Source organism: Chelon labrosus, assembly GCF_963514085.1.
Source record: "Chelon labrosus genome assembly, chromosome: 6".
Taxonomy (NCBI): domain Eukaryota; kingdom Metazoa; phylum Chordata; class Actinopteri; order Mugiliformes; family Mugilidae; genus Chelon; species Chelon labrosus.
This window is the reverse complement of record NC_140342.1, coordinates 22,977,520-23,005,206: the sequence shown is the minus strand read 5'-3', so window position 1 is coordinate 23,005,206 and position 27,687 is coordinate 22,977,520. Positions and strand designations below refer to the sequence as shown.

General features: G+C 46.5%; 1 protein-coding gene across 3 annotated transcripts in view; it reads left to right on the top strand.

The window, feature by feature from the left end:
- The window catches only part of cadm3 (cell adhesion molecule 3), a 95,673-nt gene continuing 67,986 nt past the window's right edge, over positions 1-27,687 (top strand). For all 3 annotated transcript variants that reach the window (XM_084547109.1, XM_084547108.1, XM_084547110.1), the window contains exons 1-2: positions 1-79; positions 1,825-1,982. In XM_084547109.1, coding sequence (XP_084403235.1) covers positions 1,892-1,982 — 91 coding nt within the window. In that variant the 5' untranslated portion in view covers positions 1-79; positions 1,825-1,891. The remainder of the gene's footprint in view (positions 80-1,824; positions 1,983-27,687) is intronic.

Below are 27,687 nucleotides of genomic sequence, written 5' to 3'. Positions count from 1 at the left end.
TGCGCATCAAAGCACGGACCTTACTGGGGGGACCTTATTGGAGACCAACAAAACCAGACTCCGGAGGCGGAATATAACGGTGTGTGTGCGCGCGGGTGTGTGTGTGTATTTGTGTGTGTGGTCATTACCGTGCAATGCTTCGCAGTTTGTGTTATTGTGCAGGCAGGGTTTAGGCTGTAGCCCGTAGGGTGGACAGGAGACACCTGTCAGTGCTGACGCTTTCCCCCCGTCTCCAGGAATGTGTCTGTGCGCGCACTCTGTGTGTGTTTGGCTGCGTGTGTGTGTTTGTGTGTAATCCGTTGTGCCTTCACAGATACACACACACAGGGAGAGAAAGAGAGAGGCAGCTGGAGCCTATAATCCCTGCGTTGTTTTAGAATAATTTACTCAAAATGTGCGTTTTGGTTTCGGGCTGCCTCCTTTCTCTCCCTCCCCTCTTCCTTTTTCTCCAGCGGCTCTCTGTCGCCTCAGCTTTCTCCCCTCGCCTCTATCAGAGTCTCCAAATCCCATCCCAGCACCGCCAGATATTTCTTCTTTCAGCGAGTGCTGGGAGGGAGAAGGGAAGCTTTTAGGAAGCAGGAAGCGGGGCTCCTGGCTGGAGCTGGAGCTGGAGCTGGAGGAACGTCGCTCCTCACTCCTCCGCTGCTCCCCGCGGTCAGTCGCAGCGATGCAGGCGGCCACCACCACCACCACTAACTGTTGTTGTTGTTCCTCCTCCCCATCCCCAGCTTTACTAATGCGACTCCCGGCTTAGAGCAATGCGAGAACTTGTGTTAAATCACAGCTCGGGAGTGTGCTCGGGTTATTTCCCACGGACGCGCTCGCTCCAGTTTTTGTTTTCGGTCATCGCCATCACTCTGCGCGAAAAGGGCTGGAGCGACAATAAACATTCCCACCCCTCCCTCCCAGTCCCCACATCCCACCCCATCCCATCCAATTCCACCACCACCACCATCCCACCCCTCTGTCCCCGCCCTAACCGCCCGCCCGCCCGCCCGTCCCGCAGGCTACAGGCAACAACACCACAGCCTCTCACGGCGCTCACAATGAAGGTGCGTTTCGCAGATGGACCGTGCGCTCACCCCTGCGCAGCCCTCTGCTATTTTAGGGTACGTGCGTGAAGGGGAGAGAGAGAGAGCGAGAGTGGAGAGAAGGCGCGTCTGTGACGGAAAAGAAAGAAAGAGAGAAAGAGAAAGATGACGAGTGCCAGAGCTGCTATTATGCACGTCTGTCCGTCTCCAGTCTTGTGCAAAGCGCACCGCGTATTCTCAGTGGGCGGCAGGTGCGTCTCTCCGCTGCTTTCATTCTCCTTTCCTCTTTCTTCTTCTTCTTCTCCCTTTCTCTCTCTCTCTCTCTCTCCCTCTCCACCAACTGAGGGGGATGTTCCTTTGCGTTATTTTTAATTAGCTGGAGTTAGTTGGAGCTCGGCTATGGGCTTCCCAGAAAAAAAAAAAAAAAAAGAATTCCACATAGCTTGTTAAAGTGGTTGAATAAATCCACAGCGATGCAAATCCCCCATCCACATTCCCCCCCTCATTACCGCCTATACATCACCACCATCTCCATGTTTCTCTGCTACTGCTGCCTCCATCACCCCCCCTTCTCCCCTCCCTTCCCCTCCCTCCCCTCCCCTCAATCGCCTCCCAGTATGGCATGACACAAGCAGATCGATGAATACCCATGGAGCAACGCGTGAGGAACGGGCGGGCCAAGCCTTTATTCAGACGCAGCCAACCAATGGCAGGGGACGCAATTAGTGGCCAGTTGGCCTGCCCGGCTTGTTTACTTTATCTCTCCATTGCTCTCTCTCACCCCCCTCTGCAGGTGACACTCCTGAGCTCCTCTGCCCTCCTGAGGATTCAGCGAGACAGGTGGATCTGCGCGCCCGACCATGGCCTTCCCATCAGCCCCCTCCGCGTTATGGAGAGTCAGCTTGTTGGCGATACTACTCGCAGCTGCGGTTCACAGCAACATTGTCTTCGGTAAGCACATCTCTCTCATCCCTCTCTCTGCTCCACTGTCTCCCCCCCCTGGGCCCCTGACCTCCCTGACCCGCTCATTCTCTCTCCGGCGGTGCCCCTTATCTGTTGACTTGAGGCTTTTTTTTGTTGTTTCCTGTATTATGACAAGGGAAGCAGAGAGCCGTTAATAAGCACATGGGACGCTCCCACCACCCCGGACCCACGGTGGAATTTCTGCTGTTGTTTTTGGGGGGACGTGTGTGCGACTTGCACGTGGGTGCAGGGTACACTTCCTGGTCCGAGCACCTCCCTCGCCCCGCAGCTTTATCCTCTTTCCCTCTCCATGACATGTTTCCACGCACTCACCAGCAGGAGAAGCACTCACCAGCATCCCTTCTTTCAAGTCCACCTGCTCAGCCTCCCTCACACAAGTGTGCACTCCATCAGCGTTAGAGGTTCATCCAACCTCGAGATGAAAGACTGATCATCTCGCACCTTCCCTCCACCCCCCCCCCCTCGCGTGCACGCTCACGGGCTCGGTCACATGACGCTCGTCACGCCTGGAGCTCATGATGAGCCGGGCGCGGCTATAAGCGGACGGTAAGAGAGGATTTGATGAGAGAGGCACTTTGTAATGATATCATCCCCTGCTCTGATCACCGAGCGGACAGGAATACACTGTCCGACTTTCCAATTACGCAACACTCAAGTGACTGGCTGCCGGTAATACAACCTTTAGAGGGCAAATTGTGCCAGGAGCAGAATGGCGCATCATGACCGGCTCTCAATCCATAGAAAATTGATTGACACAGGTAGAGTCCTGTTGGCGTTTTCTCATTACACCGGGGATTTAATTGTGCAGAGTGTTTGGCGAAGACGATACAGTAGGGAAGAAGGCTCCTAATACATACTCCCTTATTTGCATTTGCGATACACTGTATATTCTCAGAGGTCGCGTGCATTCGCTTATGCACACCTACACCATTTCGCAAATCTTAATTCACAACTGTGCATGCACTGCGCATACATATGCATGGGTACGACCACAGTGTACATGTCTGTGTCCACAGATATGCAGGCGCACACCCTCCATTTACTCTAATTTGAATTTCTTTATCCACATCAGCTGTTTTTTTTTCTTTCTCTCTTTCCGTCGAACTAGGCGTGTTTGGCTTTTTGTGCGTTCGCGTATGAAATGCGGGGACGGATTGTCAGCGTGAGCTCGCAGCGGCGGCCGCAGCGGAAGGTGTGAAACAATCCGAACGTGCCAGGAACCCGGGGATGAGGTCACTGCTTAAGCGAATGCGAGCAGAAGCCTGTTAAAGGCCCCGGGAGCCGCCAGCCGAAGATGAGATATATGCGCAAACAATTTCCAGACCGAGGCGCTGATGATGAAATATCAATCTCTCGTCAGCGCGCTGACCCCCGCCGCGCAGCTCGTCGTCGAAACCCGGGGCGGCGCTTCGTTATTTGGGTCCGAAAACGATTTTGGATCGCATTCAGACGCGCGTCACATTTGATTAAGGTGCGCCCCAGAGGGAGGCCTGACCATGCATGACCAATTCTTGCTTTGGTTTCACCTAGGCGCTGTTTTACATTATCATGTCACTCAAGGAGAGTAATTAAGCCCGGGACGTCTGACAGCATTTAGGAGATGAGAAAACACGTCAGAGAGTGCAACCGAGAGAAGTGAAGCGGGGATGGAGTGCTGACTTAACAGACTTTTCAGTGAGCATGTTGTGTAGACTCTTGTAGGTCTTTTTTGTCAGTGATTTCTGCTACCAAAGCACAATCAAATACTAGTATTAACTTCACTGGAATAAAGAAAAAAAACTTGCCTTGCCTTGCCAGAATCACTTGTCAAAAAACTTTGGAATGATAGTTTTTGTGCTACACAGGACGACATTAGTCAGAATAAGAGTGCACAGGTTTTTACCAGCAGTGCAATAATGTGTCTCGGTGTCACTGATGCAAGAAATAATGATAATTTATGGACTTTCCCTCTGGCGAAACTCTTACAGGACATCACATACAACACAAAGGAACAATGCCGAAAGATAAAGAGACGGGAGACTATATATTACGAGTCCTCTTGCTTACTGTTGTGGGCTTTACATTTGAGTAAGGAGGAGGAGGCGAGCAGCGGTGTTGCAGTTTCACGGGAGGTATCCGTGCAAGCCGCAGAGCCCTGCTCCATCGCTCACATCCGCTCCGACCTGTCTGATCGTCGCCGTTCGTTGTGAAGCAGAGCCGTTGAGCGGGAGATGGAGTGGGGCGGGGTGGGCAGTCAGATAATGCCGTCATAATGGAGATCTCCACGCTAAGAGGCCCTGCAACAGAAGGGCCTACTTAGCATAAATAATTCAATGTTATGTATCAGAGAGAGGAGAGGAGAGGAGAGGAAAAAAAAGAAAAAGAAACGATTAGCTCAGCAAATCAATGTGAGAGCAGATGAGCCATCAGAGAGCAGCGCTGCCCATTACTGCTACACTCGGAGTCCACAGTGAATTAAAAATACGTGGGCTATTTGTCTCTTTTTATAAATCTAAGACGGGGGAGAAAAGAGGAAAAAAAAAATGTTTCCCCCATGAGCTACGGCGCTTGATAAATATGCAGCGACCGGCAGGCTGCATGTCACCACCGTTTAAACTCCTGACCGGCCCCGGACTCCCGGCTCTCCCGCCTCCATGTCAAAGTCACGGAAAGGACAGCACAAACTCTGTTTTTCCTGGATTTTATCTGTGCCCAGGCCTCCTTAGAGCCCTGCGAACGAATCGGGGAGACACTAATTGCGTGCCATTTGACATATCCATTTCCACAGCTGGATGTGCAGCCATGCGCTGCGGATGGAAAGTGCCTCTCAGAAGGGCACAGATTAGGCATGCAATTGGCCGACTGTGCCCTGGTTCTGTGCTGCCGCTGACCCAGTTACCTCAGGGCTGCTGTGGAGGGTCCGTCCGCCCGGAAAAAGGCTCGTGCCGCGGCCTCCCGTCAGCCACCTGGAACCTCGGCTCCGCGGCAGACCCCGGTCGAATGTTTGCGTTCGTGACAAGATACACGCCTAATAGTTTATTTACCACGGCGAGTTCTGCCGGTCGGGGCCACAGGATGAATCCCGATGCTTCCAGCCGAGGCCAGTAATGAATAAGGATTAAAGAAACGGGAGCAGTGTGGACCAGTCGTTAGTGTGGTCAGATTTACAAGCGGGAGCTCTCTGCATGTGTGCGCCTCTGCCAGCGGTTCACTTTATCCCGCCACAAAATGGTGCTCCTTTCCCCCCGCGGACCCGCTCTTTCTCGCTGGCTCGGGTCCCACTTCCTGTGTGCTGCTGCTGCTGCTGTTGTTTACTGTTGACTTCCTGCGTGCCAAGATGGTGGGAGCATTTGGCTAATACACAGCACGGCTAGCAAACAATAGCAGTAGGCGGTTTGGATGGGAGGCCTCTGCCTGTTAACAAGGCTGACTGATAAGCAGTGACTCATTAACAAGCCGAGGTACACAGAGCCTGGGGGAATTACCGCCTAGCCACTGTGACATTAATAAGAGGCCTGAGCTATTTTTCCATTTGGCTCCACTGGCGTCGGACTAAACCAGCGGTTTCCAATCTCGGCGCTGGCTATTTCCTGGCGCCGGCGCTCTCTCGTGTTCGTTTCAGGCGCTGGTTACCTGGTCTGGTTGGAGTGCGGGCTGATCGGTATTTTTCAACGCGGGCTAATGACATCTGCTGCTTCAGTGTAACACCAGACAACCTCTCATTAGCTTTCTGTGGATGAATTCAGAAACATCTGGGAAGGAGCCCAATTAATTCTTTTTATTCTTATCATGCCAATTAATTAGCAATATGTTTGTTGTTTTTTTTGTTTTTTTTTAACAGGAAGAAAAAAACAAGACAATGACACATGGCAACGCATAATCTAGATTTCAATCAGGACGTTGATGATGATCCTGACGCTGCATAGATCCGATTAAGCGTCGAAAACACAATATAGGGAAGAGCTCCGAGTGTCCTATCAGAGTCTTAAATCCGAAGCCATATTCCCTCCATTGTCTAATGTGTTTACTCTCCTTTGATCATGTAAGTGTTTTGTCGTCCAGATCAGTTTTGTGATTATAAAGTGGGCCCTGATTGGCTGGCATTAGTTTGTAACTGATTCACATCTGGCAGAAAACCAATTATTTCTCCTGTTCATCATGCCGATTAATTAAGGCGCTGTGGCTGATTGATTAAACTCCCGACAAAGCTCTAACCATGAGCACCGGAGCCCCGGGGATGATTTGCATCACACGTTGCGCACGTTGCTGCGTCTTCATGTTATCCTCATGCATCTCCAGACATGCTGAAACGTTACACATAAGAGACAGGAAGAGGAGTTCACGGCTCGACGAGGCGCAAGTGTTGATAAGTAATTTGTGGCTAAATTAAGCGGAATTAAAATGCAGTGGCGCACCAGTTTCATCAGATCCTAGCGGCGTCGGGGGCGCCCGAACAAGACTCCATTAGACCTCATCAATCTGAGGCCGATCTCACCCACTGAGGCCCACTCAGACTACGTGAGATTACATCAGGACAGATCAATCTGGCCAGCTGCCGTCATAATAACACCGAATGCCATTTCGAGGCTGAAAGGGAGAAGGGCTCTTGAGATTTTGCCAAAAGCGGTAACACACTCGGCTTCCTCTCAGGCGGTTGTTAGAAGACACATCACTCCGCAGCAGCGACCCAGGGTTTTGAAAATTAGCGGTCCCGCGTTTACAGAGCTGTCAGCTTTAAACCATCACTTTGCAAAGACGGTACCGATTAAACAAACCCAACAACAACAACAACGACGCCGGCCTTCGAATGAATTAATTTACCTCATTTCCAACAACAACAGCCTTTATTATTGTGCTCAGCACTCTAGTGGCTTTCCCTTTGATCGGGTCCCTCAATTTCATACCCCCTCAACCCCGCGCCACTTTTTTTTCTGACGTTTTCCACTGGAATTCGCTGGCGGGTGTTTTAATTGATTGCTGCGGGGGTGGAAATCACCCATCCTGTCATTGACGCATGGCTGGTCAGACCAAGGGCTCGCCGGGAAAGGTGTATCTGTTTTGTCGGAGCACTTCACTTGTGCTGTGTGAAACTCTGACTATGACGGGCTGCTGCTGGAGGAGGCGAGTGCACGGCTGCAAAGCGCAGCATTTGTATTGATTGAGGCTGAGTGCTGAGGGTTCCCCCCTGAGCGCCGGAGCCCGACCAATGAAAGAGCAGAGGTTGCTCTTGTTTATTGCCTGTTTTTGATGATGCCATCACTTCTGCTCGTGGGGGGGGGGGGGGGGGGGGGGGGGGGGGGGGTATCTTATCACTGAAGCCACAACCATAAAGCCATCTTAATTCACCTGTGTGCTGTCCAGGGAACTCTCCCTGGTCTGCTGATGATATCACCGTCCAGTTACTGGATGGTGAGTCTTAGTGAGGCTCTAATACAGCTGCCACATACAGAAACCGGAAGGTATTTTGAAGGATTTCTGCAGCATGAACGAACACTTAAAGGGGAACTACTGTTTTTTACAACCTGGACCTTATTTCTGGCATAAAATGCAATTGTTTACTCACCCATATAACTCTGGTGTTATTTGTAGTCGTTCCGGATATATGTAGATCTGCGTACATATCCATATAGTGGAAGTGACTGGGGCACCGAAACGCAGTCACTCCCACTATATGGCTTGCTACTGCTAGTTTTTTTGCAACGTGGCTGAATATTTTTCCGATTGTGAGGTTGTGGATGAACCATAGCAGTAGCAAATTACAGGTAAGCAGAGGTGACATCATCCAGGTCAGAAGACATGAACCGGGGTCTGTAGGTCAATCTATAGACCCCTATGATGATAAAAGGTAACTCCAGACTCAACGGGGAATAGCACTAGTGTATCTTAACAAACTATTGATGAAATGAACGAGTTTTGTGGCAGATAATGCGTTATTTAGAGGCTGCATATCGGTGCCCCATTCACTCCCACTATATGGCTTGTTTACCTGTAATTTGCTACTGCTATTTTTTTTGCAACATGGCTGAATATTTTTCCGATTGTGAGGTTGTGGATGAACCATTGCAGTAGCAAATTACAGGTGAACAAGCCGACTGTCGCGGGTGTGCGCGGCGCTCAGAAATGACATCATCCAGGTTAGAAGACATGAACCGGGGTCTGTAGGTCAATCTACAGACCCCGGATGATGATAACAGGTAACTCTGGACTCAACAGGGAGTAGCACTAGCGTATCTTAACAAAATATTGATGAAATGAACAAGTTTCGCGGCAGTTAATGCGTTATTTAGAGGCTGCGTTTCGGTGCCCCATTCACTCCCACTATATGGATATACGCAGATCTAAATATCTCCCGAATGACTACAAATTACACAAAAGTTATATGGGTGAGTAAATGACCGTATTTTATGCCAGAAATAAGGTCCAGGTTGTAAAAAAACAGTAGTTCCCCTTTAAAGACGTCCTAACGGGGGAAGGCTCCATCCACAGCTGGTTCAAGCATCGTCGGCTGAGCTCCCGCTTTTCGTTGCAGCCATGTTGGGGTCTCTTGCCTCCTTTTTTCGCCGGGGTATCCATGGCACCGCCGGGAAAGGTGCAACCCTCTTCCGGAAAGGGCCGTGGGCAGCAGCAGCAGCTCATTTACATTTAAGTCCACAGACACTGAAACAGCCGGGGCTAATTCCAGGGCGACTCCGACATGGTAGAATGAGCGACCTGTGTGGCATTTCTTTCTCTTTTCGCACACATGCTCTGTAGATAAGTGAAGCATACGTTGGTAAAAAGCGGTGTAATGTGGCGTCTTTAAAAAAAATAAAATAAAAAATACCCCTGAAAGTGCTGTTTTGCTGCAAGCATGCAATCTCTGTGTCAGCAAACCTCACACACACACACACTCGGTCACTTCAGCGTCCCTCTCCATAAACTGGGCTGAAATCATTTATTATGAACTTTACGGTTTAGCACCGAATCGACTGCAGTCTGAAGCCGAGCGCGACACTTTGGCTTTACCTCTATTATGATGTCAAAGTGAATCAGCGGCCAGACTGACAGGGTCCTTCAGGCGGTGTCCTGTCCTGGCGCCTGCAGCTTGTTGTTGATAGTTTTAGCATTGACGGGCTGATTAACAGGCGGGGCGGTAAAACAGCCGGGGTGTCAGCCGCAGCTTCAAATCGGAAACAAATGCGCTCTGGAAGTATATTATTGTACTGAAGCAGAGCTGGATATTGTCTCCTATATGCAGCATATTTTGTTTTATTGTTTCAGTTGCGGGTTTATTGTGTGCTGAGATATGGCTTCAGCGCTGAAACTGTTGGATGGTATCATTATTACATTTTTTTTTTCCTCGTTTTGTAGCTACTGCTCTGTGGAATTCATTTATGGTTCCTCTGCACTGCTGCAACCCTTACGCCTCGCTATCACACTGTAGCACGCCGCCCGAATGGTCACAGCTCGCGTATACGTCCGCTTTTAAAATGTATTCTTTAAACGCCCTTTGCATGAATACGGCACCTGACATTTAGTGGATGTGTTCTCATCATCATTTATAGCCGCATTGTAGTTGCATCAAGTTTTTGTTTTGGTGTTACGCTGCCAATGCAAAAGCGGTGGGAGCGGGTCGGGAGGTTGCATTGTCAACAAGAACAACCGCGACGGGTGTAGGATCGTTAGACTTGATGCGATGCAGCTCGGATTTACTTTTCATCGAAGTGGAAAAGGTCGTCTTTTATGAGTCTTTCCTGGAAGGCAACTAAAAATGATGACGTGTGGTTTTTCAGCTGCCGTTTGCAACTACTGTAAATGCTCCGGGGGGAGGGGGATGAGGATGGGAGTGAGGAACTGATGGAAGCAGAGGAAGTTCAGTAGGTGTCTTTGGAGGAGCTGAGTGGATGGGAAACTTTCGGAGCCGCCTGTTTGGGGAGTTTTTTTTCTGCACTGTTTGCAAGAAGCGGATGCACGCTGTGTGGACTCCTGGCTGCCGTCTGATGACCTCCGTAGGTGGTCTGAAGGACCTTGTAATTCACATTATGGCGCGCATTCACTCGCGGCACAGCCGTCGTGTTTTTGCTCGCGCAAGATGAAAAGATGTTTGTTTTTTTTCTCTCTCAAATGATATCAGGTTGCTTAAATAAAAAAAAAAAAAAAGAAACAGAAAGCAGATAAATAATCTGTTGTCGTTCTTTAACCTTGCGCCACACGTCAGGGTTAAAGTGCCTTTGTGTTCGGATGATTACATTTCTAGGTGCTCATCTAATTTATTGAAAGTCTTCATTGTTGGAATACTTTCATTGTATGTTGTGAATAGAGTGATTGTGGCCCACTGTATGCATCGTCTCCCTCCGCTCGAAGAGTGTTGCTTTCGTCTCCTCTTTCTCTTAAGTGGAGGACTTGAAGTATCACCGTTTAAGGATTCAAAGACAGCAGTCGGTTGATGAATACAAGAAGATTCTTGCAGGTTTTTATTTCGTCTTTCGAGGGGCTCGTCTGCGCCTTCCAGTAAAATCTATTGGCTTCTCTTTTAAACGTTAAGTAAGGTCAGGTGCAAGTGGACGCTTCAAGCTGACTAACCGGTCGAGAGGTGGAGGCTTCGGATTTTATTTCTAGATCTTGACACTGATCAAGCCACGATGAGCGCATGATGATGAGTGGAAGGGGGGGATTTCCACGATGGGGCCATTGCCACACGGTTGTAACTCGGTGCTACAGCGCCGGCTGAAGACAAAGGCACCAAATAGGCATCTCTAATCTCCCTGCTGAATGAATCCGAAACAAAGAGAGGAGGAACGCAGACACAGAGGCTTGGACACACATAGGATAAGCTGATTACTCGGGAAAGGAGGGAGGGCGAGGGGAGACAGAGGGAGAAAGACAGAGGCATGCACGTGAACAAGAGAAAAGCGTACAGTAAGGCTGCGCGAGGGCAGGAGGGGGGAAAATGCAGGAGGTGGGGTCGGGAAGAAAGAAAGAAAGAAAGAGCGAGCGCACTCTAATGATGGGGTGCACAGACCGGAGAGAAAATGAAAAGAAACCGCGCAGGGAGCGAAACAACTCTCAGGAGAGAGAAGAAAAAAAGAGGTGAACGTTTAAAAGGACGAGCCGCGGCATGCTACACAGAGCATGCGATAGGAAAATGAAGGGAATGCATATTTGCCTCTGATATCCTCCTTAGGCACGCGACACAATCAAAACCAGGACATTATGCAAATGCAGGGCGGCTGCGGCAATATAATCGCTACCTGAGTCATTTCACCTGCTCCGCTCACTCGTCGTTATATATATACAAATGGAATTACACCCAATCCAGGTGTACGGGCTAAATATACAGCTAATTAAAATTAATGAGATTTACTTAGAAAAGAATATGCTCCTTCCCTAAGCTGCTTATCCCTGCATGGGAATCTACTGCACACACTGACACACACACGCACCTTTGCCAGAAGTGCTCGGAAACACACACACACACACACACAAGGTTTTGATTCACTCTATCTCACACTCTACTAGTCAGACTATTAAGAATCCTCGGTACACTCGCACACTCACAAAAACCCAGTCCGCGCGTCTGTCTTTCATCCGGCTTTCCTCTCACGCAGACTTAAACATGTTCCCCCGTTCAGCGAGCATTCAAGTTATCGACTGTACGTCGGCGAGCGCGCAAACACACACGCGGCGCGCAGGCACACTCAAAGAGTTTCCCGGAGATGAGCACCCAACAAAAACAAGTTAACAGATGCTTACGCACTCGCAAAAACACATGCGTGGACATATCTGTGCATGGAGGGGTGGACTCAGACACACGCATTCGTGCGTATGGGCACATTCACACATTTTCTTGGAAAGCACACAAAAAAAAAAACAAGTTAACAGATGCCAACACGCGGCAACTACTGCAGAAAAAACTTGCGCGTGTGGATGTATTTATGCATAACGTGGCAAACAAGAGCAAACACACACGTATATTCACGCATACGGGCACATTCAAAGAGTTTCCTAGCAGTGAGCGCACACACAAATAAGTCATCAGATGCTAACGTGCAGAGAAACACATGGAAACACTTTTGTGGACATAATCGTGCATGAAGAGGTGAACGGGAGCAAACACACACACATACATATAGTCACGCATACGGGCGCATTCAGAGAGTTTCCTAGCAATGAGCACAAATGAAAAATAAGTCACCAGATGCTAACATGCTCTGAAAAACAAGGTATCAGATGCTAAGACGCTCAGAAATACATGGAAACAGATCCAGAAAAACACAATCGTGGACGTATCTGCGCATGAAGAGGTGAACAAGAGCAAACTCACGCACACTTTCATGCATATAGGAACACATGGATTTTCTTAGAGATGAGCACACAACAAAAACAAGTTAACAGACGCCGACATGCGGCAACCGCTCCAGAAAACCACGCATGTGGACGTATTTCTGCACGAAGACACGCGAGAATAAGTTATCGGACGGTAACACACTCAGACACACACGGAAACAGATCCGGAGAAACACATGAACGGGCATATCCGTGCATGAAGAGGTGACTTTATTTACAGAGCACTTGAAAAACAACCACAGCCGAAAGAAAGTGCTGTACATGGGTAAGAATAAGAACATAAGAGCAAACGCACACCTTACATATATTCATGCACATGGGCACAGATTTTCCGTTGCAGGAAACCACGCGCATTTCTAGAGCAAACACACACACACACACACACACACCTATACATACACATATATATTCATGCATATAGGGACAATCGCTCATTTTTTCCCAGTAACGAGCACACATAAAGAAAAACAGGTTATCAGATGCACGCACAAACAGTTTCAGCAGAACACACGTGTGCACATATTTAATGCATGAAGAGGTGTACTGGAGCATGCACACGTATACTGCATATACACACAGTCGTATTCAAATGGGGCTTCGGAGGCCCTCAAGTCTTTACTTTAACAAAAATACCCCAGTGAGCCGAGCTGTTGACTGCCAGGCAGAAAAATTGTGTTGAGGAGGACAGCCACAGGATACACTTATTATACACTCCCCACGCACTTTTATATATATATATATATATAGAGAGAGAGAGTGTAGGTAATTGATAAGGAACATCTTCTAAATTGCTTGTGGATGTATATATTTTTTCCCATAAGGTGGTGTCCTACCAGCAGCACGCTCCGCCCTAGCGGGCAATGTGTGCTGAGTAATTAAGCGGCTCTTCAAGGCCTCTCTGAAGGAGTGGAGGGGAGTGGGGGGATCCTGGGAAAATGACATAGCGTGAATTAATCACACACTTTATTAACAGACTTATGTTTCAATGGAACATTACTGTCTCGGCTGCAGCTAGCTGCTCCACTTGGCAACCGACCAGCTCCTGTCTTACCCGACCCGGGCGCGCGCTCGTACGTTCACACGTGCAGCGTTGTGTTATGCCAACACACACGTGCACGGCCTCCTCTTCTTCCCGTCTCTATCTCCCACTCTCTCTCTCTCCGTCTGTCGCTGCTTCATTTCTCAGCCTGGTGAGTACTTGAATGTCATTACGACTTTTGCTATCAAAAGCAAACAGCGGGACGGGATTGAGGAGGGCGGGCGCCAGACCTCCCGTTTGCCACGCTGAGAGGGCCGCAGCATGCCGAGTGCTGTTTTGATTGCTCCTGCCTTTTTTTTCTTCCGGCCCCCTTTCTGATGAACGGATAGGCTTTTTTTTTTTTTTTTTTTTTAAAGGGCGGATTTATTGACAGAGCTCCAGCTGCGATGCTCAACTGGTCGAAGCCGGTGTAGTTTCTGAATGGAGACGCCCGCCTCTCGTTGTATTTACAGCACGCTCGCTCTACCCCCGGCCTGCGTGTCGGGGAAGATGACTTCATATCTACCGGCAAATTCGATCCCGTTCGCGTAATGCATTGACAGACGGCAGAAGTGCACAGTATAATTGAGTTAATGAGCTACACGCCTTTATCTGCTGTTCATTCACACGGGCAGCCCGAGGCGTGACGACTATCAGCTTCTTACACGGGCTACGGTATGTTTGATGAGTCCCTGGAAGGGAGAATTTGATAATGCAGTCAAACTTCCTCAAGGCAAACTGTTTTGATGTGTGAACCAAAGACGGAGCGGTTTATCCTCTGCCGTTCAGTTTTTTTCTTCTTTTCCTACCGTGTTCTCTTATTCTACAATGAATATTTAAATATTATTGTGATTTATTTATCGCGGCTCGGTGTTCGTCGGCTCCACTGAGCTATTTTCAGGTTGATATCTTCACAGGCGGGAAGGAGGGGAGGTTTACAGACTTATACATGGGAGGTGTCACGCTTGACTTTGTGACAGCGCTCGGCGGCGTGCCTGGGAGAGCATCTTTTTGTTGTTGTTTGAAGAGTTCGGTGACATTTTCTGGTTCTCCACCTCGGGGGGCTGAGAGAGAGTCGGAGCTGGCCCGGTTTCATCAACCCCCAGGTACAATTTACCGGGAGGCAGTTTGAAAGGATGTCGTCGGGTCAGCTGCCGGTGGGAAGATGGCTGCATGTTGACATTTCTTCATACTGTTACTCTGATGGATCAAACACGGAAACCGTGGCAACCGGAGGGGAACTGCCATTGCATTATGCAGGGTGTTAAAGGTGAACCGGTTTTAAGGATGTAGAAACAAAGCCAGTACAGCTCTGGCTTGTGAAAGGCATCGTTTTGTAAACCAGGATTACTAACAGACATTTAAAAGTCTTAGTTTTATTAATTGCATCTGTACATCGATCAGCCACAACATTAAAACCACTGACTGGAGAAGTGAATAACATTGACCATCTTATGACAATTCAATGTGCTGCTGGGAAACTTTGGACCTGGCATTCACTCATTGGTGTGGTTGTTACTTAGACATGTAGGACCCACCTAGACCAGACCAGGCACCCCCACCCCATAGCAATGAAATAGCAGCAGCCATCTCCAGCAGGATGCAGCCTGACACAGACACACACACAAAAACGCTTTAGGAACAACTAAAAAAAACACATGAAGAACAGTACAAGGTGTTGACCTGGCCTCCAAATTCACTAGATCCCAAACTGATCAAGTATCTGTGGGATGATCCACAGAGGACCCTCCCCTCAACCCATTGGACCCAAAGGCCCACCACTAACAACGTTCAGGACACCCTCAGAAGGCCCATGTCCATTCTCTGATGAGTCCCAACTGTTTTGGACGCACAAGGGATACCTACACAATATTAGGAAGGTGGTCATAGTGTTATGCCTGATCGGCATATATATCCCCTTTAGTTTAATAAAGAAATATTTACTTAATTGTTCAGTGCAATCAACGATATCTGCAGAAAGTTTCATTTAATTTGGATACAGGTTGAAGATGGTCACACTTCTAATTCTCAAGAGCACTGGAAATTAAATTGTTGTTAAAGTTTGAAGGCTGACCTGTCACGCTACTCAAGATTTTTCTTGTTTAATGACCTTTAACTTACTCTCATCTTTTGTTGGCGCTCTGATAATAGAATTTAAGAAAAATAGCTGTCACCAAGCCCTATAGTAGGCAGACCCTAATGTCCACAGCCTGTCTGATGCTGCTATTAACTACATTGCCATCACAGAAATTATTGATATTCAAGTGAAAAGCTGAGGGTTTCCAGGGTCACCTTCATATTTGTGAAGACTCTTCTTGGGTGCATGATGATGTCAGTGCTTTCACAATAGCCGGCGAGAGAAACTAGTCTACAAGGACACGAAGAGGCGACAGCGTTGTCAAGCAGCAGTAAACATTTAAGCCTTTGGGGCAGATGCTGGTGCATTACTGAGCTAGAGTGTGGACCAGTAGATTTTGCAGTACTGTGTTTTATTTTCATCCTTTTTTTTTTTTTTTTGCACTGTGAGATCACTTCCTTATCTGGCACGATAATCTAAGTAATATCCTGTAGACTCTGTAGCTCTCTATCATGTAATGAGTACAAGTACGAGATTAGAGAGAATAATATCTGTGTAGTTCCTGCTTAACCATGTGATGCAACTTGATTTCGAGATGGGGAGTGATATCGAACTTCTTGTAGTCTGAGCCCAGCTTTATATTTCTCATCAAGCATGCATCAAATCACTAATAGCACATCATATTCTGAGGAAAAGAACAAAACAGTTATTTGTTCATTCATATTTCTTATGAAGATAGCGTCAGCCCCTCGATAATTCTTTACCAGGTTACAACTCAATACTTGAGAATGGTTTTGCTCTCAAGCCTTGTCAAGTCAAATCATTAGAGGGTTAACGCTCATTATCGAGTCCAAGTCAAGCAGTGCTTAAAGGGGAATTACTGTTTTTTTACAACCTGGACCTTATTTCTGGCATAAAATACGATCGTTTACTCAACAGTATCACTTTGGTGTAATTTGGAGTCGTTCGGAAGATATTTAGATCCAGTGGAGCACCGCGTATATCCATATAGTGGGAGTGACTGGGGCACCGAAAGTCCAGAGACATGTAGTGGTTTGTTGTTCTTTGGCCAGCTGTTCCTCTCTCTGCCTCCCGGATGATGACCAGGTAACTCCGAACTCAATGGGGAATAGCACTAGCGTATCATGACAAAATATTGGTGAAATGAACAAGTTTCGCGGCAGATAATGCGTTATTTAGAGGCAGCGTTTCGGTGCCCCAGTCACTTCCACTATATGGATCCACTGGATCTAAATATCTTCCGAACAACTCCAAATGACATCACAGTTATATGGGTGAGTAAACGATCGTATTTTATGCCAGAAATAAGGTCCAGGTTGTAAAAAATGTTAATTCCCCTTTAAGTCCGGCTGAAGTCCAAGTCACACTCTAGGGTGAGACAACACAGTAAGTGAAATGTCACATGCTCGAGACCCCATCGTCATCGTTCGTCCCGGAAATGTGGCCTCGGCCAAAGGCTCATAACTCCTCCAGCATCTGCTCAGTCATTGTGTTTGGCTCTGGCTCAGAGTATCAGCCTAATGGCAGACATGAGATGCGCAGTAATTCCGTCTTCAAAAATCCAATCATTTTTTACAGGCAGTTTCAGATTAGCCTCAGCCACCATGTCATAAATTGACTGGCACGTGTAGTCCCCAAACAAAAGACGTCTGTCGCGGCGTATGTTGTCGCAACTAGCGGCGGTTACAAGGGGCGAGCGAACGAGTGACAACAGAAGGGAGGAGAAGGCGATGCTGGGCCGTCGCTTAATTGTCACTCAATTTGGTTCATCCTCCGTAAACTACCTCAGTCACATTTGCTGTCAAGAGCGGAATCACTTAACTTCTTCTAATCAAATGCTGTGGCACAGTTTAAAAATGAAAGTGAAAACTGAATCAAGTCTGACAATTTCAATCAAGGAATACCTGAAAAAGGAACTTTTATCTGGGAGAAACTGTCAAACATTTAGAAGAGAAATCTACAGTGTGACTTCGTTTGGTTAAAAAAAACTCCAACACAAATATTCAATTAACAGAGTTAACACGTTGCTCGTGGATTCGAGAAGCATCTGTAATGAGGAGTAAGAAAAAAAAATCCTACATTATTTGACAAACATCATTATGCATGTTTTTCTTTCTGTCTGGAAAAAGAACTGAAATAGGACCTTTTAAAGCTCCACTCGGAGTCGGCTAATTCAAACATTAATAATTCAGAGCGACAGACGTGATCGACAGTCTGATATAAACAAACTATTTATGCGGCGGTTTCAAAGTGAAGTCACAAACATCTTCGCTGTCAGAAAAGTAAATCCATTAACAACGGCAAACAGAGCCTTGATGCAACACCTGCCATTAGCCGAGCGGTTCCTCCCAGTGTGCCGCTGTGACTGCATGTATTTTTGAGCGCTGGCGGCCTGAGGGGGAATCCCTAAACCATGACAGTGTTAGTGCAGAGATTTATCCACGGGGAGATGTGGCATTGCAGTAGATTTTATGCTAAGATTCGGGCTGTAAATGCCAGAAGAGCATGACGGTCTTTTGAAGGGCAATAATTTATACATGGTCCACTATATTTATGGAGGAGAGTGGAAGTGCCTTCATTTCTGACCCACCAGTGAGTCTTGCTGTCTTTCATTCATACAGCAATCTGATGTGCATGTCTGAAATATGTCATACGCAGGCGGACAGTGATTCTTTCTGATGTTAAAACCTCTCGTTTGATATTATGGAGAATTAATAATAAGTAGTTAAAGTATCTCTGGGGCTTTTGACCCTTTAAGTCTATAACATGAACTTCTGGTTTTCATGACAAGGAGTCTTTAGACATGCTAGCATCTCTCTAAGGCTATACTTATATATTGATCACATTATGACCACATTCCTAATATTGTGTAGGTCTCCCTTGTGCCTCCAAAACAGTTGTGACTCATCAGAGAATGGACATGGGCCTTCTGAGGGTGTCCTGTGGTGTCTGGTAACACATTGTTGATAGTGGGGGGCCTTTGGGTCCTATGGGTTGAGGGGAGAGGCCTCTGTGGATGATTCCACAGATACTTGATCAGTTTGGGATCTAGCGAATTTGGAGGCCAGGTCAACACCTTGTACTGTTCTTGTTTTTTTTGAGTTGTTTTTTGTGTGTGTGTCTGTGTCAGGCTGCATCCTTGTTGTCGATGGCTGCTGCCATCAAGGAGTGTCATTGCTATGGGATGGGGGTGCCTGGTCTGGTCTAGGTGGGTGCTACATGTCTAAGCTCCAAAAGTTTCCCAGCAGAACATTGAATTCTCACAAGATGGTCAATATTATTTACTTCTCCAGTCAGTGGTCATAATGTTGTGGCTGATTGTTGTAAATTTATATTGTATACAATCTGAGCTGAGCATTTTCACATGCTAATGTTTACTGATTAGCCCAGAACTCAATAGACCACTGAGGGCGATGGAAGTTTGACTAATTCTGAGGGTACTTGTCAAAAGAATTGGAAAAGAAGAAACTTTGGTCCAACGGTGACACTAGATGAAAAGCTGAGTGATCACAAAGTGCTTGAATACATCCTATAGGGGATGCTGAATGTCTGTACCAAATTTCACGCCAGTGCTTTCAATATTTGTCGAGATCATTGATGGTATTACATGGCATGTTGGTAAGTTTTGAGATCGTTCTGAATCAAAGTGGTCTAACAACAGAACGAACGCAAGTAAATGAAAAGTTGAATCTCCTCATTAAAAAAATTGAAATCATCACCAGAATCGTGTCGGCATCTTCGCTTCTTCCTTTCCCTCAGCTGTGTCGATCACAGGAGGCCCTGCTCCTAAATTACCATTTGGAGCGGAACCCGACTATAAATGCGATTGGGTTGGATTTTCGAGTCTGCTCTCCCCCGGCTTTGGATTTGAATAGAATAGAGTCTGTCCTTGTCTCTTTTTTTTTTTTTTTTTCTCTCACTCGCCGCCTGTGTTTTCAGAAAGCAAGATTAGATCGAGGTAAGGAGGGAAGGAGACGCGCATGGAGAGGGAGAGCAGCCGAGTCAAAGCAGACGCAGGGAAAATAAGAAAAACAGAGCGCCAAAGTGCATCCACGGATCTTTAAAAATTACAAAAAGCCCCTGAAATAAATCAAAATTTAAGGCCTTGAAAAGTGTGAAAATGTGCGAATTGTCTGTATTTGAGGTCTTATTTTCCCATCACTCCACGATAGGCTTCTTTGTCCTGCATGTCTCCCCTTAGATTACTTCAGAGCAGGCCATGGTTAGCAGTACAATAGGCCGTGTAATGGTTTATTCATCCTTTCTGCTTTACCAAACAAGATTGGACTTCATGTTCCTTAACAAACAATTTCATGTTGTCCTTTTTATTACACCGTCCATTCATAATTTCAGAGTTTTTATTAGCCCTTCTGAATTGCAAATAAGTTGTTTTTGGCAGTTTTATAGCGTTCTGTTTGTCGCATTGTAAGATCTGAGAAGCCCGGCCACATTTTGACAATAAAGTAATTACCCTAAACAAATGACACTATTACCAGGAAGATTGTCAGCCTCTGAGGGATTCTGGGCTCCATTTTACACTGCGTCCTATTAAGTCGTATTTTAGAGGAAATCATCCAGACTCCTAACAAGAGTTCTACATCTCTCCTAAAAATCACCAGCAATGATTGTTAGCAGAGAATGATAGTGATAAATATGATTTTTTTTGTGCATTAACATTGGTTTATTTAAATAGACAAACAAACGCTGGATGTGTGCTCCCTGTATTCTTCAAATTCTTTGTTGGTCTTTCTTTGTAACTGTTATGTTGAGGTTTACTTGGAATCCGACACCATAGACTGGGTAAACCTGCAGTATTATAACAGGTTAGGTCAGGTTTTGATCTCAACCAGCTCCTGAGGGAAGTAACTGGCTCTTTAGATGCTAAATATTCCACTGTATGTCTGTTTTTTTTTGTTTTGTTTTTTTCCTGCAGCTGAACAACGAACTGGAACTGAAACTTACCGTAAACCCGAGGGCAGCTGTGGCTTTTTGTTATTAGTAGTTTCGCAAATGACAGAATTGTCACATCTTTTATTGCGGGTACACTTTGTCTGGCCAAATGACTGTAAATGAAGATTAACAAACCCAAGGATGTCGTGCATAGGATTCCCGAAGAGTGGTTTTGAAGCCAGTGTGGTGGCACCAGCTGTTGCCATTTTGGCAGAGTCTGACGCCACCTAACTTCAACCCGTGGCAGAACCTACTATTTACTCAAAGTGCCTGCACATTTACCTGTGCACATACACCATTATGAGCGCCTTCCTGATATTGTGTAGGTCTCCCTTGTGCCTCCAAAACAGTCGTGACTCATCAGAGAATGGGCATGGGCCTTCTGAGGGTGTCTTGTGGTGTCTGGCCTTTGGGTCCTATGGGTTGAGGGGAGGGACCTCTGTGGATGAGCTTGGGATCTAGTGAATTTGGAGGCCAGGTCAACACCTTGTCCATGTTTTTTTAGTTGTTCCTTAAGGGTTTTTGTGTGTGTGCCTGTGTCAGGCTGCATCCTGCTGGGGATGGCTGCTGCCATCAAGGAGTGTCATTGCTATGGGGTGGGGGTGTCTGGTCTGGTCTAGGTGGGTGCTACATGTCTAAGTAACATCCACACCGATGAGTGCCAGGTCCAAAAGTTTCCCAGCAGAACATGAATTGTCACAAGATGTCATTCACTTATCCTGTCAGTGGTCATAATGTTGTGGCAAGTCTTACTAAAATTTAAACAGGAAATGTACCCACTGCGTCACTTTCATAAATGGGGAAATAAGCTGCAGAGACCAAAACCTATTTTTTGTGCCAGGCTGTAAATGTGTTTATTTCTGAGCATTTTAACATGAAGGTCTGTGGAGATTGACTCACTTTCGGAGCCAGCATCAAGTGGCCATTTGAGGAACTGCAGTTTCTGACACCCCCCTCATACGTTGCTGCTTTGCCGTGTGAGGAATTACTTGGCATTTAGTTTCCATCTGTTTTTGCAAGTCTGACATATGGTTTCATCCCGAGCAGCCTACAGATCCACAGTTAAGAGAACAAGCCGCAGAAGTTAAAGTAGAAGCCTTTGAGACTTGGTGCCACGGCGCTCAGTTTCATGTTCCTGGTGTCACAAGTGTCACAAGGCTGCAGGTGCGTGTTAGGCATAAATACTTAAAAGAACGGGGCGGGAGCAGGATGAGTTTCTGACACTTATCCAGACTAAGTAAGCACCTCTAAACCCCTGCTATGTGACTTTTTTTTTTTCTCTTTTAACACCGCATCCGCTACACGGGCGACGACTTAATGCGAAAATAAATGACGAATTATCAACAAAAAACAAAGGTTAGTTGCAGCCCAACATGTGTCTCGTTTTAAAAAATGCACAAGGTAACATTACATTCAGGCAAACCTGAGTGTCAGCGTGAGATTCATTAGCTCATTAGTGGGAGACTCATTAGGCAGAAATCGCGTGATGTTGTAATGCGGTAATGTTCTGTAAGTAATGTACTCTCGGTAATCTTTGCACCCCTCTGATCTGCACCTCTGCCGGTCGAGCGGCTGGTCGCCTCGCCGGTGTCTCTCGAAGCCCGGGCATCAATGAAGGCGCGGTTTCGCCACGGAGAGTTCCTGCCACTGACACTGCGTTGGCTAATTGGGACAAATGTAGAAGGACTCATTAGCGGGTACGCCGTCCTCTGCTTGAAGAATCTGCGAGTTAGTCTGATGAGACTCGGGCTTTTACCTTAAAATCTTTCCCCATAACTTCAAAAAAAGAAAGTATTCTTCGTGAGACCTGCAGAGAGAGCCTGTGGAGGCAGAGGCAGAGAGAGTGCTGCTGCCGCTGCGACTGAGGTCTGGGTTATTTCAGGATGGTTGTCTCGCGGTGTAATGTGGTTTGGCACTTGTGTGTCTAGTCAGGAGGAGATATATGGCTGAAATTTCCTTGAGTGGCTGGCTGGCTTTTGAATGGAATTGAACGTATGTCCTCTGGTTTCTCCGGTTTGCCCGATTGCTATGCCTAAGACCTTACCCTTCCATTTTCCCTCCTCATTTTCTCCTCCCTTTTGTCTTATCTGCTCTGCATCTTCTTGTCGTGTCCTCCTTTCTTGTGTTTTTGTTGCTTTTCCTTCCTCCCTTTCCCCCTGACCCGGAATCACCCAGAATTTTATTTTGGGCTTCTGTTTTATTTAGTTTTTCTTCTGCAGTTTCCACTTTGCTTTCTTTTCGTTATCTTCCTCCCTTTCTTGTTTACTTCCTTCCATTCCCACTTCCTCATTCCCATCTCCCTCTCTCTTAATTCTTCTTATTCTGCCTTGTCACCCTATTTCTTTCTGCAATTTTCTTCTCCTTTCATATATTTTTCTCTACATTTATATCTCCTCCCCTCTCGCCACTCCTTTTAAGTCCCCTTCTCTTTGTTCCTCTTATCTTCCTCTTCCCTCTTTCAGGCTCTCTGCTCTCCTGTCCTCCCCTCTTGCTTTCTCTCCGTCTTATTGCCTTTATGCACACTTCTCTCCCATTCCTGCCTCCCTCTCTGCTCTCCCTCTGTTTTTGTGCTTGCTGTTTTAGCATACTCTGCAGGGAGCACTCCTGCGATGCCAATTATATTGACTGAAGAAAAGGAGAAAGAGAAAGGGAGGGAGGAAGAGGAGGAGGAGGAGGAGGATAGAGTGAGAGAGGGAGGGAGGGTTGGAAGACCTGTGCACACACAAATGCACACATTCTCACTGATGGAGGGAATGAATGAAGGTATAGGAGCATGAGAGCAAAAGAGGAGGAGGAGGAGGAGGAGGAGGAGGAGAGAGAGAGAGAGAGGGGTGATGAAAGAGGGGGAGAGCTGGGAGGAAGAAGACAGAGAGAAATTGGAGGAGAGCGAATCCGTCTGTGAGTGTAATAGTCTCCTGCTGTCGAACCCGGGGGAATTCGCTGACTGCAGAGGGGGAGAGAGAGGTAGAGAGGCGTATACAGAGGAAGAGAGAGAAAGAGAGGGGAGGGTGTGATCGCAGCAGAGAAGGAGATAGAGAGATACAGTGGGAGAAAGCGAGCAAGACAGAAAAGAAACAGAGAGAGGCGGCAGGAAAAGAAAGATGACTTCAGTCCCTTCCTCTCGGAGCAGAGCTGGTACGGCTCGACTCGAGGCAAATGTGGCTTGTGACATTAAATAAGATTCAGATTCATGACTGAGAGTATGAATGGAGAGCATAAGTGCATCATAGTAATGTGCTGGCGTACAGTAGCTCAGCCTGGAGTATTACATGCACAGTGCCAGCCTGTGCGATGGATGTCTGCACCGTCCCCAGTGTGCCAAAATGGCCAAAGTCGCCCAAATTGCAGCATTTTCTCATTACGGTCCGGACATGCAGATTGTTTTCTTGTTTTTCTTGCTCGCGCCTCGAAATGTCGGCCTTGGGAGATTTTCTTTTTTGCCGATATTGAGGTGAATTGGAATTTCTTTTTCGGGTCCTGGCTGCATTGAGAAATTGCGTGTACCGTGCTGCGAAGACTTTTCTCTGGACCAATTCTGTCCCCAAAGAATTGACCACAGATTTATTTATTTATTTATTCATTCATTTATTGAGCCACAAACAAGTTTCTTTCTCTGCTTAGGTGTGATGACAGAAATATCAGAGATGGATATTTCACAGCTTGGACAATGAAATGTAAAAATATCTCCGTAGCCACGCAGTAAACAAGCTAAGTGAGAAAATGTGTTGTCATCTTTGCAAATATGCATTAAAGAATAAGAAAATGGGAAAAATATCACATAAAGCCTCATGCACACTCACTCAGTTCTTCCATTTTGGAAAGTTCTTACAAGCAGAATGACAGAATCAGATGTTTCCGCTAGTGCTTAAAAATGACATGCTTATTTTTAAGTGACAAACCCCTCTGGCACCTGTTTGTTTCCAGCTGACAGCCAACACTGACTTTTTTTATAAACCCATGACCTCAATTGTTCCATACCTTCAACTGAACTACTGTTTTTAACAACCTGGACCTTATTTCTGGCATAAAATATGATCGTAATTTGTAGTCGTTCGGGAGATATTTACATCAGCATATATCCATATAATGGGAGTGAATGGGGCACCGAAACGCAGCCTCTAAATAACGCATTATCTGTCTCAAAACTCATTCATTTCACCAATATTTTGTTATGATACGCTAGTGCTATTCCCCGTTGAGTCCGGAGTTACCTGTTATCATCATCTGGGGTCTGTAGATTGATGTACAGACCCCAGATGATGTCTTCTGACCTGGATGGTGTAATCTTGTTTTCCTGTAATTTGCTACAAATTACTCAAAAGTTATATGGGTGAGTAAACGATCGTATTTTATGCCAGAAATAAGGTCCAGGTTGTATAAAACAGTAGTTCCCCTTTAACTTTCCCTAGACCATGAAAGTTACGTTTGTGTTTAAACCTAACTGAAACTTAAAGGAGCAATTTGTAATATAGCCAAAAACGTTAAAGAAAGGCAACTGAACTTGTAGAGTTTCTTGAAGACGTAGCTTCTTCAGTTCTAGAGGACTGGTAGGGAGTTAGGGTTTAAATTGGACGCAGTAGCCGAGCGAGTTTCTGATGGGAAACATCCAGAGATGTTTATATTTAAACCCCAGCTCTCAATCAGTCCTTTAGAACTGAAGAAGCTACTTGGATGAAACGTCTTCAAGAGCCTCTACAAGTGCAGTTGCCTTTCTTAAATGCTTCTGGATATACCATGACCTGGATGACTGAGAACCTTCATGGACACTGGCAAATAGTAACTAATAGCGGGGCAATAACATGGAAAACTGGCGGCAAGACGCAGGAATGAAGGTATAGGAGCATGAGCTGGTGCTCTGGCTCCTAAATAGTGCTATTTTTGTGTCTTAGAATGAGTTGCTTTAGTTTTGTCTATCATCGGCAGACTCTTCTTTAGAGTAAAGAAATCATGCAACAACGATCTGCTGGATAGGCTATGTCATCTCTTCAGTTCAATTCAACGTTATTTACAACAGTCTAAATTGTCTCAAGACATTTTGCAGAACGGTCACGGTTTCATCCGTTGACTACCTTTCCTTCGACACAAATGACAAGAGGTTGGAATCATGGACTGTTTAAAGAAATATGCTCTCTGTGCAGAGCTACTTCTTCCTCTCATATTGTTTGGAGGGCAGACTAGATGCTACGTTGACTCACTATCCCATTTTACATCTTCTGGTACAAACTGGCATTACGAATGTGACTCACTTATGTGACTGGCTAGCATGCAAACGTCAGTACACATCCCAACAAAGCAATACGGAGCTGTTTCTGCTATACTTTTCTGATTTCTTCTGAATGTTTCTAACACTCTTACAAACGGCCCATTCAACCGTAAATGGCTTACAAACACTCTGACCCTAGCCCTTTGCAGTTTACGTTGATGGACGTATTGATGCGGCAACCTTTGTCCGTTCAAGCTTTCACTCATATTGAATTACACGCTGTGGCTTGGCAGTCGCTCTGTCTAAACCAAATGAAACACTCAAGACAGATCTCCACCATAATCAAAACCATCCGAAGCCTAGGAGAACCGGAGATGAAGAGCCCAGAAGTTGATGTGAATGTACGCGGTGCAACAATTAGTCACCACGAAATGATAATCCGTGGGACTGCGCAATCAATTTGGGGGAGAAGAGGAACCTCGGTGGTGGCTGAGGAAGAAAGAAATACTTAGAGGAACTTCTGCAGACCCCATTAGATATACAGTACTTGTAACTCCGTGGTGGTAAATCTACTAAATTGGGTTGTTTTTCATACTTTCTGACAGGTTTAGATTGGTTGACATGGGTCTGTCAGATGACATTGATTGGTACGATGCACGCACACATTTGCAGAACCTACTCAGCATCCATCATGCCGTCTGCGCTCGCGCGCACAAAGATATAGTGGAGGGAGTTTGCCCAGCGTTTTTAGCTTGACGTATGCCTTTATGATATAAATTTATAGCACACATTAGCAGCCGGGTGATATATCTAGTAACCAGCATTTGCTTGATATCAGATAGCTAAGCCGCTGCCTGCCGTGACGGGTCCACGGGTGCAGAAAAACAAACCTGGAACACCTGCAATCTGATCCCAACTCTCAAACTTTAATTGTTGTACTTTGGTTTTTAGAATTGCATTTCTATATCAAGGCTTAGTCTACAGCCTGCCAGTGAGTCAGAGTGTAGTGGGTCAAGTGATCTCAGGGAGATGACTTTTAGTGTTGCTCTAAATGATCTTTCAGAGGCCTCTCCACTCTGGCAAGAATAACATTTACATGGAAACACTGAGCAGTGATGGATTCATGAATTCCTTTTTTTGAATACATTACAGTAAGTAGTCTTTTAACAGGAATAAGACAGGGCTTTTTATCTATTTTTTTTGAAGCACACAAGATTATATGTTATATAAGTGGCGCCTTGTCTTATGATTCTTTACCCACCTATTTACTCTATATACTGTAATATCACCACATTATCCTTCCGTCTGGTGTGTTTTTAGACCGTGTGTAGGTGTGAGCTCAATGCCGCTTTGTTTAAAAAAAAATAATAAAATCATTGTGTGGTGTCGGAACTTCCTGGAGATCTCTGGCTAAACGATCACATAATTCGACCGTGATTTAATTCAGATCTCGTGTTCTCGCCGCGATTTGCATATTTATCACATGGGGGGGAAGAAAAATGTGAGAGAAGCTGCTAGACGCCACTTGTTCACATGTGTACATCTGCAGCGCGTGGCCCACTAAGATTTCCTTCCCCTCGTATTCTGTGTCAAGTGGGTCACCAGATGGTCGCCGGGGCCGCGCCAAATTTCCAGATGTAGGCGGCCATTACAGTTAAGACCATGTGGAGTGACCCTAATTAGTCAATTAGCCCACAAGGGGCGCCCTGACAATGTGTAGAGGCGCCCCGCCGCTCGCCGTGCACGCAGATAAAACCGCCACTGTCCGGGCTCTATTGTTCGACCGTCTGCGACTGTGCTGGAATTGTTGGAAGCAGCGACCCCTCCCTCCATCCCTCCTCCTCCCCCTTTTTTCCTCGTCTTCTTCATCTTCCCTTCCCTCGCCCTGCTCCTACATTGATCTCCATTGTCTTGATTGGGAGTGACAAACCGCTGGGGCCATCCGAAAGGTTGCGTTCGTTAGTGGGCGTTGGTGGTTACAAGACGTACACACATTCCTACAGACATGAGGTAGCGGGGGGAACAGGGGCACACGCACACACACACAAAAGGCAGGACACATATTCCCAAAGTGGTCCCGAGAGTAAAGAAACACGTC